Below are 15,627 nucleotides of genomic sequence, written 5' to 3'. Positions count from 1 at the left end.
GCCATTTGGAATGTGCATCCACAATCACAAGGAACATGTGACCCATGGACCATTGTAGTCTGTGTATTCTCTGCCATGGCTGCGTTGGCCATTCCCACCGATGCAAGGGTTGCAGCAGTGGAGTGTTTCTTAGTTTTATACAGGACTGACAATTACCCCACTTTCTCTTCGCTTTGAGCATATAATCTTGGCCGCCAAAAATAATTGCTTGCCAGTTCTTTCATCTTCACCACACCAGGATATCCCTTGTGTAGTTGGGCAAGGGTTTTATTACACAAACACTGAGGAATAATCACTCTTGATTCCCCATTAATATAACCGCCCTGGATTGTAAACTCAAGTCTTCTTTGATGTAGGGATTGAGGTCTGGATTTCTACAATGTACATCTGCCATCATTCCTTTTCGGACCATGTCCATAACCTTCCCCATCAGTAGATCGGTTCTTCTGTATCGCTGTACTTGAGATCAAGTCACATTATCTGCTTGCGCGAAATATAGGATGTTGATGAAATTTTCTTCAGGTTCTTGCTTGATTTGTAACCGGGATCTTGACAAAGTGTCAGTATTTGCATGTTGCTCCAATTTATGATATTGAATATCATAAGCATGTGCCGATAATATCAAAGACAATCTGTATGACCTGCTAACTGCTAAAGAAGGAATATCTTTATACAGCCCGAAGATTGTCTTCAAGGGGCGGTGATCTGTCAAGAGAGTAAAATGACATCCATAAAGGTGTAGTGAAACCCTACTCCAAATATGATGCTCAAAGCTTCTTTTTCTAGCTGAGCATAATTTGTTTCTGCACTGATAAGAGTTCGTGAAGCGAATGCTTATCGGTCCTTCCACTCCTGAAGGTATATGCAAGACGACTGCACCAACCCCATAGGATGACACATCATAAGCAAGTTATAGCATCAGCTTGGGATTGTAGTGAACCAATAGCTCTGACTTATTTAAGACTTATTTTTCCTCTTTAAATGGACTTTTGCATTATTTTGTCCAGTTCCATACTTGTTTGGCACATGATAAAGTGTGTAACGGCTAAAATCATGTGGCTAAATTATCGGCAAATTTACCATAACAATTTATGAATCCCAGAAACTACCTCAGTTGTGTCACATTTTGAGAACGTGGTGTTTATAAGATTTCTATCATATTTTTCGATTTCTTCTGCAAGCCATCTTTAACAATGATATGGCCCAGGTAGTTTATGGACGTCTTGAAACAGTCACATTTTTCCTTTTTAACTCTGAGATTAAAGTTTTATAGACATTTCAGTGTAGCTTCCAAGTTCTTCAGGTGATCTTGGTCACTTGAGAAAGTCATCTAGAGAACATTGCATCCTATTCAACCCATTCAGAATTTGATCCATGCATCTCTCAAAAAGAGCAGGAGCAGATGTTATCCCAAATGGAAGTCTCCTGCAAAAGAACAGATCTTTGTGTGTCACAATAGTGAGTAGAGGCTGTGATTTGAAGCCAAATTTATTTGTTAATATGCCTGCTCGGTCTATTTTACTGAATTTCTGACCTCCAGAAAGTCCAGCAAATAAGTCTTCAGTAGGCATCAATGAATAATGATCTTTGCACAATACTGGGTTTATTATCTTAAAATCTCCACCTATCCTTACTGAGCCATCTCTTAGTACAGGAGCCCAATCACTTGTAGTAGCTGGTTCAATAACTCCTGTTTGAACTAGTCTTTCTAGTTGTTCAGTTATTGACCTGATAGCCTCTGGTACATTTCTGCCTTCCAGACATTTTGATGTACTGTTTGGCTTAATTTTAATTTTCAATTCCTACCATTAAGCCCAGTAAGTCTTCGCATTTTTATACTATCCATAAGTTGCTGTGGGCCATGCTTTGATTCAATCAGTTGATTGACATCTCTCCTAGTCGGCTGAGATGTTTTATTCCTCTTATGCATCTTTGATGTTGGTGAAGTTTGCCGTGACCAGCATGCTTCGGCAGTATGGCCCTTTTGTCACAGTTCTTGCACTTATTTTCTCTACTTCAAATTCCCCCATTGTATGTCCAACTTGTGCATATCAATGACATGATTGTACTCTTGCAGACTTGATTTTGGCAGTCTCCATCTTGTGAATCTTCGCTCCAGCTTCTGTCTGTGAAGCCTCACTTGCTGCTAGCTCCTTTGTTGTAGCCATTTCTAAAGCTGATTTAAGCGTTATGTCGCTTCCAATAAGCAGCTTTGTCTGAATAGCTTCATTGTGGAATCCAGGTACCAGCCTATCACGAAGGGTGTCATCTTGTGTTGCACCAAACTCACAGTATTTTGCTAACCATCTTAAGGTCGCCATAAACTAATTGTAAGATACTTTCACATGCTTCCTGACTACGTGGTCCAAGTCTCACTGTCGTCATCAACTACATCGATGTAGTTGTCCTTTGTCTTTTGTCCTACACCTTTGTCCGCCATTTTGAATACCGGCTTCCAGGTTCTAGACTACTTTCAACCGATGATTTTTACAGGATTGGAACTCCCCTGGCTGAGCCAGCATTTGTTGCCCATCCCTAATTGCCTTCGAGAAAGTGATGGTGCGTTGCCTTCTTGAGCTGCTGCAATCCACGTGGTGTAGTAACACCCACTGTTCTATTCGGGAGGGAGTTCCAGGATTTTGGCTCAGTGACAGTGATGGAAGCACGATTATACTTCCAAGTCAGGATGCTGAGTGACTTTGGGGGGCAGCTTCCTGATGGTAATGTTCCCATGTATCTGCTACCCGTGTCTTTCTCGATGGCAGTGGTCATGGGTTTCAATAGTGCTGTCTAGAGAGCCTTGGTGAGTTCCTGCAGTGCATCTTGTATATAGTACACACTTCTGCAACTGTGCATCGGTAGTGGAAGGAGTTAATGTTTGTGCAAGGGGTGCCAATCAAACGGGCTGCATTGTCCTGGATGGCGGTGAGCTTCTTGAGTGTTGCTGGCACTGCACTCATCCAGGCAAGTGAGGAGTATTTCATTACTCTCCTGACTTGTGCCTTGTAGATGTGGACAGGCTTTGGGGAGTCGAGAGGTGAGTTACTTGCCACAGGATTGCTAGCCTCTGACCTGCTCTTGCAACCACTGTATTTATATGTCCAGTCCAGTTCAGTTTATGGTCAATGGTAACTCCCAGGATGTTGATGGTGACGGATTCAGTGATGGTAATGCCATTGAATAACGAGGGGCAATGATTTGATTCTCTCTTATTGGAGATGGTTACTGCCTGATACTTATGTGGCACGAATTTTACTTGCCAAATGTCAGCCCAAGCCTGGATATTGTCCAGGTCTTTCAGCATTTGGACGTGGACTGCTTCAGTGTCTGAGGACTCACGAATGGTGCTGAACATTGCACAATCATCAGTGAACATCCCCACCTCTGACCTTATGATGGAAGCCACGCCAGTGATGAAGCAGCTGAAGATGGTTGGGCCTTAGACACTATCCTGAGTAACTCCTGCAGTGATGCCCTGGGACTTGGATGACTGACCTCCAACAACCACAATCATCTTCCTTTGTGCCACATATGACTCAACCAGTGGAGTGTTATTTTCGCAATTTGTAATAACTCCATGGTGTAAATTTAACAGCCCCTGGCCGGCATATTTGAAGGTCATGGGCTTGTAATAATATAGGGGCCTGCCCATTGCCTACCCAACCACCCCCGCATATTACGATAGGTGGGCAAGCAGCCTACCTGCCCTGATGCCTATCGTGACCCTTAGGTGGCCAATTAAAAGCCACCTAACGGTGTAATTATGCCTCCGCCACAATTTGTCATCCAACTGAGGAAGGCGGGGGCAAGGTGAGCAGCCAGTAGCCTTCACTCCATGGGCTACCATGGGTAGGAAGGAGGGGTATCTATTTTTGGGGGCTTCATGTGACCATTTGGGCAGGCACACACCACGCCATGCCCCCACCCCAAAGGTATCATAACCCAACCTTTTCCCTTCCCTACTGGTCTCTAAAACAAGTTCTCACATCAGCTTTATGACCTTTCTAAGGGAGATTATTAATTCAATAAGTGAAATCCCATTCTTCCAATGGCCTTTCAAGTGAACAGTTATCTCTACACCATGCAGCAGGGTAGCATGGTGGTTAGCATAAATGCTTCACAGCTCCAGGGTCCCAGGTTCGATTCCCGGCTGGGTCACTGTCTGTGTGGAGTCTGCACGTCCTCCCCCTGTGTGCGTGGGTTTCCTCCGGGTGCTCCGGTTTCCTCTCACAGTCCAAAGATGTGCGGGTTAGGTGGATTGGCCATGCTAAATTGCCCGTAGTGTCCTAATAAAAGTAGGGTTAAGGGGGAGGTTGTTGGGTTACGGGTATAGGGTGGATACGTGGGTTTGAGTAGGGTGATCATGGCTCGGCACAACATTGAGGGCCGAAGGGCCTGTTCTGTGCTGTACTGTTCTATGTTCTATGTTCTACTTCTTAATAGGCAATGTCAGCTTTTAGTCAAAGTAGCCATCCCCGGCCCCAAGAGTAGACTTCACCTGCCTAATTCAGCAGTCATGATGTGGAGATTCCAGCGCTGGACTGGGGTGAGCACAGTAAGAAGTCTCAGAACACCAGGTTAAAGTCCAACAGGTTTATTTGAAATCGCAAGCTTTCGGAGCACTGCTCCTTCATCAGGTGAATGGAGGCTGGTTCGCAATCACAGCACATATAGGAGAGACACAATTGCAAGATAATTACAGATTGTAATGTGAAGAATGGGTGGAATGTGGATCTTTAATTCGGCAGTGACATGGGAAGGGAAAGAGTGCAAGTAATTATCGACTAACAAGTTATCTTTCATGGTCTCCAGGGTACTGGTCCAGAAGCTGAATCTGAAATCCAATTGACACCTGTCAATTCTGTGACATTTACTCTGGGACCTACATGTGCTCTTTTATATTATACCAGGATTCTCTATGGTAGCGTAATCTGAAATCCTGACACATGGAAATGGCTGTTCTGAACATAAGAGAAGCATTTAATGAGCTCAGTACAAATCTCAACAGGTACAATAAAGCTATATGTTGTCTTACTGACGAGAGAAAGGTAGCCCTCTTTGCCACACCTATCATGGAATCTCACACGGAGCTCTTAAGAACAAATTTCAGAAGTCATCATTGCTTGGAGAAGAATGCCCAAAGCTGGGGAGAGTGGCTGTACACTTTTTAAATTAGGATTAAATCATACCAGATTTATTCAAAGATGAGTTGCAGTAATCAGTATCCCAGCTAACTGTGTGTTACCAGGTGTAGCTATTTTGCCTTGGAAAACAGACTGCTGAATTATTCGAGCATTCTTCCATTAGCATCTGAGGAAAAGGGGCAGAGCTTGCAACTGGGGAATACTATTTTGTATGTTTCCCTAGCTGAGAACTTCAGGTTTCCCTTATTACCTGCAGCTTGAATTGCCAGTAGTTATTTTTGCAGAGAGATTTATTTGGATAACGGATAGTAATTGAAACTTTCAAGGAATCAATCCTGAAATTTCTTGGAGCTGCTGCCAGTCACTTCCATAACTCCAACAGTAAATCAGTGAAAACCCTACCGAAATGGTGTCAACAGCAGTTGTAACCATCTATGTAGTTTTTCGGAGGGTTCCATTCAAGTTGCAGTGGGAAATCAGGAGAATTTTCTACATAATCCTTTTACGGCAGAGCAAATACAGCCAGTTTGTTGAAGGCAGATCACGTAACAATCATTTTACATCAGTTATTTAATCACACATATATAGGCAAGCTAATTATTTATGTTCCTTTGAGGTTTTTTTTTTAGTTAACAATTGGGTAGATTCTTAGTATAGTTAATCACCTTAATCTTCACTGGTGTAATCATTGGTGTTTTCAACCAATGGAATTTGTACATTGCAATTAACGGGAGGATTTTTAGTTGCATTCTTTGAAATGGAGGTTTGCCTTTTGAAACTCCAATCTGCTAGTGTAGTAGATGGCAAGTACATGCACTTGTACATAAAAAATAGTGATTAGCACTATGGCTACATAGTGCCAGGGTCCCAGGTTCGATTCCCGCTTGGGTCACTATCTGTACAGAGTCTACACACGCCCACCTGCCCCGGTGTCTGCGTGGGTTTCCTCTGGGTGCTCTGTTTTCCTCCCACAAGTCCCGAAAGACCTGCTTGTTAGGTAATTTGGACATTCTGATTTCTCCCTCAGTGTACCCGAACAGGCGACGGAAAAGGTGACTAGGAGATTTTGACAGTAACTTCATTGCAGTGCTAATGTAAGCCTACTTGAGACAGTAAAAACATTTTTAAAAATTATTTATTATGTAACACACAAGAGGCCTGGTGAAAAACACTTGGGGCTGGATTCTCCGATCTGGTGACTAAGTGCTGACGCCGTGGCAAAAGTGTGGACTTTTACGCTGGCAAAAACGGCGTGACAGGTGCAACAATTCACCAACTCTAAATGGGCTAGCACAGGCGTCACGTGAAATGCTACTGTTTGCAAGTGAAACGGTGCCAGATTCGCCAGTTCCGTGATTGCGGCACACCCTCATTTAAGCGATTCATCGCCCCACACACACACCGTTGCAGCCAACATGGCTGGAAGGATAGCAGCGCTGCGGTTCCAGGACACACAGCTGGACACAGAGCTTGAGACACTCCTGGACGCCGTGGAGGAGAGACGGATGACCCTGCACCCCGGCCCGGGAGGAAGGTCGTCAGGTGTTCCCATTCGGTGTGCCTGGGTGCAGGTGGAAGATGTGATCAGTGCCATTGGCGAAGTTGCCCAGACTGCCACCCAGCGCAGAAAGAAACTGCATGATGTCAGGGTGAGTAGGCAGCACTGTACACCTGGCACCCCCCCCCCCCTCTCCCCAGGACGGCCGTACCCACAGCCTGCACCCAAGCCAGCCACAACGGCTGGGTACCCTGGCCACTGATGCCATCATCTACCCAACCTCTGGGCTGCATATGCCGGACTGTCTAAGAGTGTCATTGTGTTTGCTCCTCCCCCCCCCCCCCCCCCCCCCCCCCACACACACACACACACACACACACACACACACACACAACAGGACAAAGCCGTACACAACCGCCAGGAGCGGGAGAAGACCGGAGGGGACCACCAGATCTGCGGCCTCTCACCATCCCCGAGCAGAAGGCACTAGATGTGGCTGGCGGCCTGCAGGACAGGGAGGTCGCCAACATGGACTTCGGCGGCGGGCAAGGAAGTGAGACCAGCTGCCTAGTCGTGGATCCTCATGACAGATGTGTGCCCACCACCAACACTGTGACCCTCACACCTCACCCCCGGCCCGCTGTCTAACCATACTTGTCTTGTGTCTTACAGGACTTGCTGGAGATGGGCCCAGTCCATCCAGAGCCCCCCTGCCAGAGCTGGTGCCACCCCCTGGACGGCAGAGCACTGACAGGGAGACCAGCCTGAACACCAGCCCTCTTCCCGAGACCGAGGAGACCCCAGAGTTTGAGTCGGAGGAGGACACAGACTTCCCGTTACAGCTGAATCCTAAACCCTGAATGATAGGCTAATCACCTCGGTTGGGCAAACTAGTGAAGAGGCACCTGGGACACTTTATGGTGTGCACTACACAGTCGATCCGGTACAGCAGGTGGAGGTAGGAGCAGCCGAGGGGCTGGATGGTCGGAGAGCAGCCCGGCCCCAGGAACCAGCTGCCGACCAGAGGGGTCACTGGAACATCCAGTCCCATCCACAGTGGAGATGCAGGCAAGGACACGGGGACTACGGGAGGGGGTGACGGCAGGCGCCCAGCACCTCCGGGTGCAGGTGGAGGAGTCCATCCGCGTGCCACCCAGGCCGAAACCGTACGGGTGGTCCAAGAAGCAGCCTACTCACTGGCTGATGTGGCACAGACCCTCAGGTGGCACAGGCGCAGAGTGATGTGGTGCAGTCCCAGAAAGGGAGCACTCCCTGTGCTCCACGGCTGCGAACGTGCAGACCCTTGTTGAGACCAGAGTGGGCCTCCAGGACTGGCAGCGGCAGGTGGCGGGGGGGCCTCAGGAGATGGCTCCGCTCGCACCCCCATCCCATGGAGTAGCCCGTGGGCCATTGGGCACCCAGAGGGAGGAGAAGGTGCTGAGACCTGTGCCGGTGACCCCCACAGGGGAGGTGATTGAACACCACAGCACCTCGGACTCCCTCTTCCCTTCCTGTCCCTGGTGCATCCTGTGGGCAGTGGGAGAACAGGGCGGCACCACACCACCCAGGAGACCCGAGCAGCAGCTGGGCCCATCGAGGCCGGGCCGTCCCAGATGATGTCCGCTAATGGGGACCCTCGACGCAGGGCAGGAGTGACAGCAGTCGGCCTCCACGCCTGCTGTACCGTCTGGGGAAACACTAGGTGTAGTGTTGGGGCCCGTAAGGCCAGAAAGTTAGACACCAGTTAAGTTGGCACGGGTGCAGACTGTATATACCTCTTCACATTAAACACCTGTTGACACTGCTGAAACCTGCCTCTGTGCTCTGTCTGGTTGGGATGGGGCAGTGAGTGCTGGCCAGTGGGAGTGGGGAGTGGGGAACGAGTGTAGGCCCAGTGGGTGGACCGTGTTCCCCTCCCCGCTCTGACCGTTCCCAGCACCCCCTTCCCAGTGATTCAACAGGACTGTGTGAAGGACTGGCCAGCTCACATGCAGGTATTGCCCAGGTGGAAGGTGGTACTGTGGGCGTGAGTTAGACATTGTCAAACGTTGTGGAGCACCAGAGCTAATCGCAGAGCGGGTTGTCATCATCCTCCAGCCCATGGGCCAGACCCGCTGTCACTGCAAACCCAGTGCTCCCAGCTTGTAGCGCCGCAGGTATGTGTAATGGAGGGGGTGTGCATGCGGGTAGTTTGGTGGTGAGGGGGTGTGGGATGGTGGTGTCCGTGCCCCTGGCCAGCGACCCCCCTCCCCCCTAGTCTGTGAAATATGTCGCGATGAGGGCGCCTCGTGCGAGCTGGCCGTGGTGGTAGCGTTTTGCGGCCTCCAATGCCTGGCCAGGCCCCATGTCCCGCTCATTGTCACCCTCCCCCTCATCCTCCTCCCCCTCATCCTCCTCCCCCTCATCCTCCTCGTCTGAGCAGTCCTGCCCTTCCTCCTCATCCTTCTCCAGCACATCGTCCCTCTGCTGCACGGTGTCGTGGAGGATGCAGCAGACCACTACGATGCGGGCGACCCTCCTCGCCTTGCACTGGAGGGCCCATCCAGAGCCGTCCAGGCACCTGAAACGCATCTTCAGGACCCCGAAGCACCTCTCGACCACACCCCTAGTCGCCATGTGGGATAATTGCAGCAGGTCTCCACGTCGTTCTGTATTTCTAATATTAGATAGAACAGTTTTCCCTCTTGCATTGATCTGTGGATAGTAAATAGGCATTAAAATTTGTAGAAATTAAAATTTTTCTTTCCTTTGTAAGAAACAGAGCATTTCAAAGTGTTAACAGCTTGGAATTTATCTCTTCCAGTTATACCAACTGCAGCCTTATCAAGTATATGGAGAAACATAAAGTAAAACCAGATAGTAAAGCTTTCCATTTGGTAAGTCTCAGCTTTGATATCATATGTTTGTGGGTTGTGTGCATAGCTTTAGAAACAAGTCAGAATTATTAATTAAAGCATCACAGATCAAAGAAACACTTGCCAGCACACTCATGACTTTTATATAGTGGAAAGGCTTTAGGAAGTGAGGTGATTCTAGTGTAGTCAGTCTGTAACCTGCTCTTGCAGCCACATGATTTAAATTTCTGATCAGTAGTGATTCACAGCATGTTGATTTGGGGGTTTCAGTGATGGTAATCCTGTTGAATATAATGCAGAGGTGGCTAGATTCTCTCTTTTTGCAGACAGTCATTACCATGCATGTGTGTCGTTCAAATGTAATTTGCCATCTACCTGCTTGAGTCGGAATGTTGTCCAGGTCTTGTTCCATGCAGAGATGAACTGATCAATATTTGGGAGATGAAAATGGAACTGAACAATCGGCATTCAGCAGCAAACATCCCCATTTCTGACATTCTGTGGAGGGAATGTCACTAATGAAACAGCTGAAGTTGGTTGAGCCTAAGACATTGCCCTCAAGAACTCCTACAGTGATATCCTGCAACTGAGATGATTGGGTTCCATCTGGAAACATCCATCTTCCTTTGTGTAGGCATGACTCCAGCCAGTGGAGAGCTCCCCTAATTCACATAAACTTCTATTTTACTCTGACTATATTTGGTCAAATGCTGCCTTGATGTCAGTGGCGATCACTCTCACCTCCTCTCAGCTATTCAGCTCTTTTGTCCATGTTTGAACCAACATTGTCTTGTGGCCAAAGTCATGATGTTCCTGGCAGAACCCAACAATGACCTGGTTGTTGCTGAATAAGTGCCACTTTAGTAGCACTGTTGATGTCACTTTCTGTCACTTTAATGATGATTGAGAGTGAACTGATGGCCACATTGAGTTTGTCCTGCTTTTCAAGCACTGGACAAGCCTGGAAAATTTTGCATTTTGTTGGATAAGTGTTGTAGCTGTACTGGGACACTTGGCTCGGGGCACAGATAGTTCTGGTGCACAAATCTTCAGCAGTACAGCATAAATGTTGTTGGGTCCCAGAGCCTTTGATGAGCTGAGAATGTGCACCTGTGGGACTTCAGGAGGAGGCAAAGATGCATCATTCACTCAGCACTTCTGGCTGAAGAGGTTGCAAACTCTTGAGCCTTGTATTTTACACTGATATGCTTGGATCCACTATCATTGAGGATAGATGCGTTCATGGACCCTCTGCCCTTTATTTGCTTAATTGTCCACTCCTCGCAGACCGCGCTGAAGCGAGAATCGAACCTGGGACACTGGTGTTGTGAAGCAACAGTGCTAACCACTGTGCAACCGCACCGCCCCAAAGAGGATGTCCTCAGACTTTGGCAGTATAGGACTGTGTGATGGTCATGTCTACCAATGCTAACATGGATAGATGCAATGGGGACCGGTGGATTGGTGAGGACAAGGTTAAGCAGATATTTGTCCCTTTTGTTTCTCTCACCACCTGCTGCAGGTCCAGTCTTGCAGTCTTTCAAGGCTTGGCTGGGTCAGTCAGTACTGGTGCTACCAAGCCACCCTTGGTGATGAAACGTTGAAGTGTTCCACCCAGATTACATTCTCTGCCCTTGCCGCCTTCAGTTTTTCTTCCAATTGGAAGTCCAACATGGAAGTTGGAAGAGAACTATAGGTGGTAATCAGCAGGAGATTTCCTTGTTTATGTTTGACCAGATGGTGTGAGACTTCATGGGGTCTGGAGTCAATGTTGAGGACTCCCAGGGCCATTCTTACTGACTATGTAGCATTGCGCTCCCACCTCTGTTTGGTTTGTCCTGCCACTGAGACGGTACGTAACCAGGGATGGTGATGGAGGTGTCTAGGTCATTGGTTATAAGGTATGATTCGATGAATATGAATGTGTGAGGCTGTGGCTTGACCTTTGGGTCAGCTCTTTGAATTTTGGCATAGACCCCCAGATGTTACTGAAGATGATTTTGCAAGGTCAATTTTGCCTGGGTCTATCTTTATCATCTCCAGTGCCCAGGTGGATACTGGGTCATGGAATCATAGAATTTACAGTGCAGAAGGAGGCCATATGGCCCATTAAGTCTGTGCCGGCCCTTGGAAAGAGCACACTAATTAAGCTGTGTTCTGTCTGGTATACTTATTGGACTTTACTGTAGCAGCTTTGATGCAACTCAGTGGCTTGCTAGGCCACTTCTGAGGACAGTAAGAATCAACTACATTGCTGTGTACCTGGAGTCGCATGTAGGCTAGACTGTAAGAACAGATTTTTTTCTCTGAAGGATATTGGTGGACCCAGTTAGATTTTCTAACAGTCTGGTAGTTTGATCACTATGGTGACACAAGGCAATACTAGGGAGACTTCCAGTATAACAGAACCAGGATTTATCGGTAACAAGTGAAGGTAAACTATATGCAATCACTAAACGAGTCTTCACTCTTTGGTTCCAGGGTCCACTCTGCCTGGGACCCTGCTCCCCGTGCCTGCATAATTTCCCCATTGATTGGGATTCACGTGCTCCTTGGTGTTAGGCCCCATGGGGCTGCACTACCACAATCATGTTGCTGATAATTAAATTAATCTGGAATTAAAAGTTAACTGAGTGCAAATTCCACAACTGCCTTGGTAGAATTTGAACTCGCGTCTCTAGATTAAGATTACAGGACTAGCAACTGTAATGAACTCCAATTGGCTTTATTGGTTGGCCAATTGGAGTATGAGCTCCCTCAATGATAGCTCATTGAGGGGGCCCATGTAATCACCTGTGTAGGCTTTGTGAGCCAGTCTTAAGTTGACTGGACTGCTAGCAGCACTGTTTGTAGCTGCTCCTGTAATATCGTTATTGTAAATAAATATTGGTGTGATGACGGAACTCCTGCCTCCCGTGGATTACTACAGTGGCGACGAGGTAAACTACAAATTTTGCGGAGACCAGCTGCCGCACTCAGAGGGTAAGCCTTGCCATTTTAAAAATGCCGTTTTTTTGGAGGTTAGAGGCATTCGACCCGGCTGAGGACTGGTCCTAGTATGTGGAGAGAATGTGTTACTTATTCCGGGCAAATGATATACTAACGGACGAAAGGAGACGGCTTATCCTGCTGTCGGCGTGCGGACCCTCCGCTTTCGCCATTATACATAGTCTGACTTATCCCGATGCGCCGGACACGAAAATTTTCCAAGAAGTAACGGAATTGGTGAAAGAGCACTACGACCCAAAACCACCCCTCATTTTGCGTAGGTACAGATTCTACACAGCGAAGCGGGAAGACAGGGAGTCAGTCACAAATTTCTTGACCCGCCTGAGAAGGCTGGCGGAAAAATGTGAGTTCTGCCCGACGCTAAATGAAATGCTTCGGGACCGGTTAGTGTGTGGTATAAACAACCTCACAATACAGAAACGCCTGTTGCCGGAAACGGAGCTAGACTGCAGGCAGGCGTTACAGCTCGCACTGTCCCTAGAAAAGGCAGCAAGTGGGACGCAGGAACTACAGGGCACGCCAATGGAGGTAGATACCTGTGAGAGGGACTACCTACCACAACGGGTTCTGCTACCAGATTGCCGCTCTCAGGAAAAACCTGAGGAATAGAGGGAAATAGGAAAACCCCAGAACTGCCCCCAAGTCGGCCAGGACTAACTGGAGACAGAGGGAAGTACCGGCTGAGGCTCCCCCAACAGAGAAGGACCGTTTCTGGCACCAGGCAGAGTGGGGTAACAACGACAGAAACCCTAGAAGGAGGTGGTAAAAGAGGAATAGCAGGTGGGGACGCAGGGAAGTACACAACCTAGACGCCCCATCCTCCTCCGAAGGGGAACAATTATATAATATTACAACGAAGAAAGTAGAACCCATTAGGATTACCCCACGGGTGAACGGGCGGCCGACAATAATGGAAATAGACACGGTGCGGCCGTATCAGTAATGGGAGGGGCAGCATTTAGAAAAATCAAAGATGGACTCCAGCCACTAACCCTAACAAAAACATCGATGAAACTTAAAACCTACACGGGGGAACCCCTGGAAGTTCTAGGCACGACTAATGTACCCGTGGAATATGAGAAACAATTGCTCAGATTACCATTAACGATAGTAGAGGGCTCCGGACCGAGCTTAATTGGATGGAACTGGCTGAAAGACCTAAAATTAGATTGGATGAAGATTTTCAAGAGTGGAAGCGGCAGTCGAGTGGAGTACTCCAAAAATACCCGGAGGTCTTCCAGGAAGGTTTGGGGGAAATCATAGGCGCCAAAGTAACTTTGCACGTGGACCCAGAAGCCCTTCCGAAATTTTGTAAGGCCAGGCCGGTACCTTTTGCATTAAGGAAGAAAGTAGATGACGAAATAGAAAGGTTACGGCGCGACGGCATTATCAGACCAGTACAGTTCTCGGAATGGGCAGCACCGGTGGTACCAATTTTGAAGCCAGACGGCTCAATACGTCTCTGTGGAGATTTCAAACAGACAGTAAACAAATACGCACTGCTGGACAAATACCCAATCCCGCAAATAGACGACCTATATGCCAAATTGGCAGGTGGGCTTTTGTTCACGAAACTAGACATGAGCCACGCCTACCTGCAGTTAAAACTCCCAGAAGTTCGCTACGATCAACACCCTGAAGGACCTTTTTCGTTATACTAGGCTACCTTTACGAGTGTCATCAGCCTGCGCTATATTCCAGCGTACGATGGAAAATATTCTGCAGGGACTACCGCAGGTGGTGATTTATTTGGACGATGTCTTAATCACGGGTAGGACAAACAGGGAACACTTGAGGAACCTGGAGGAAGTGCTCAGGCATTTCGCAAAGGCAGGCGTACGGCTAAAAAGGGAAAAATGTGTTTTTCTGGCCCCACAAGTGACGTACCTGGGATATAAAGTAGACGAGTCAGGCTTACATCCATTAGAAGACAGAGTAAGGGCAATAAAAGAAGCTCCAGCTCCCACCGCGGTCCAGGAGTTACGATCATTTCTAGGGTTGGTAACCTATTATGGAAAATTTATTGAAAATAGGGCGTCCATCCTAGAACCCCTCCACCAGCTACTAAAAAAGGGGCAAGAATGGAAATGGTCCATCCGCCAAAACCGAGCATTTAGGGACATTAAGGAACAGCTGTCATCCGAAAATGTCCTAGAGCATAATGACCCAAGGAAGGAATTGGTCGTCACTTGTGATGCATCCCCCTACGGGGTAGGAGCCGTCTTAGCCCATAGAGGAAGGAATGGGGAAGAACGGCCAATAGCCTACGCTTCGAGGACCTTGGCGATGGCTGAGAGGAAGTATGCCCAAATCGAGAAGGAAGGATTGGTGGTGATATTCGCAGTAAAAAAATTTCACCAGTATCTGTACGGGCGGAAATTCACCATAGTAATGGACCATAAGCCGTTATTAGAGTTATTAAAAGAAGACAAGTCAATACCCCCGATTGCATCAGCTAGAATCCAACGCTGGCCGTTGCTACTGGCGGCATATAGATACGTTCTGGAGCACAGACCGGGAACACGAGTAGCACATGCAGATGCTTTGCGCAGACTTCCCCTCCCGGACACTCCGCTGCAAATACCAAAAGTAGAGGAGACAGTAATGACTCTAAATTTTTTGGACACCCTACCAGTAGACTCACAGCATATTCGGTTGTGGACGCAAAAAGACCCAGTTTTAGCCAAGATGAAGCATTTACTGCTAACAGGGGAACTGGAAAGACCAGTGGAGCCCCAGATGCATCTATACTGGAGCAGAAGGGACCAAATAACCGTAGAAGACGGTAGCCTATTATGGAGAGCCCGGGTAATCGTCCCAACTCGGGGCCGTCAGGCAATCTTAACTGAGTTACATCACGGACACCCAGGGGTATCTAAAATGAAGATGCTAGCTTGAAGCTACATTTGGTGGCCAGGTTTGGACACAGACATAGCAGCCTTGGTACGTCGGTGCCAGGAGTGCCAACAGGGGCAAAGACTGCCACCAGCGGCGCCATTGCACCCGTGGGAATGGCCAGGCAGACCGTGGACCCGCCTGCATATTGACCACGCCGGCCCTTTCATGGGCTCAATGTTTTTGGTGATAGTGGACGCCCACTCCAAATGGTTGGACGTCCACC

At 48.0% G+C, this 15,627-nt stretch overlaps 1 protein-coding gene across 3 annotated transcripts in view; it reads left to right on the top strand.

Moving 5' to 3' along the window:
• The window catches only part of cdk8 (cyclin-dependent kinase 8), a 174,152-nt gene that overhangs the window by 142,398 nt on the left and 16,127 nt on the right, over positions 1-15,627 (top strand). For all 3 annotated transcript variants that reach the window (XM_038817911.1, XM_038817910.1, XM_038817912.1), the window contains one exon: positions 9,446-9,518. In XM_038817911.1, coding sequence (XP_038673839.1) covers positions 9,446-9,518 — 73 coding nt within the window. The remainder of the gene's footprint in view (positions 1-9,445; positions 9,519-15,627) is intronic.

This window comes from Scyliorhinus canicula, chromosome 14 (genome assembly GCF_902713615.1).
Source record: "Scyliorhinus canicula chromosome 14, sScyCan1.1, whole genome shotgun sequence".
Lineage (NCBI taxonomy): Eukaryota > Metazoa > Chordata > Chondrichthyes > Carcharhiniformes > Scyliorhinidae > Scyliorhinus > Scyliorhinus canicula.
Note: the sequence above shows the minus strand (reverse complement) of the source record. Positions and strands in the feature narration are given on the sequence as shown.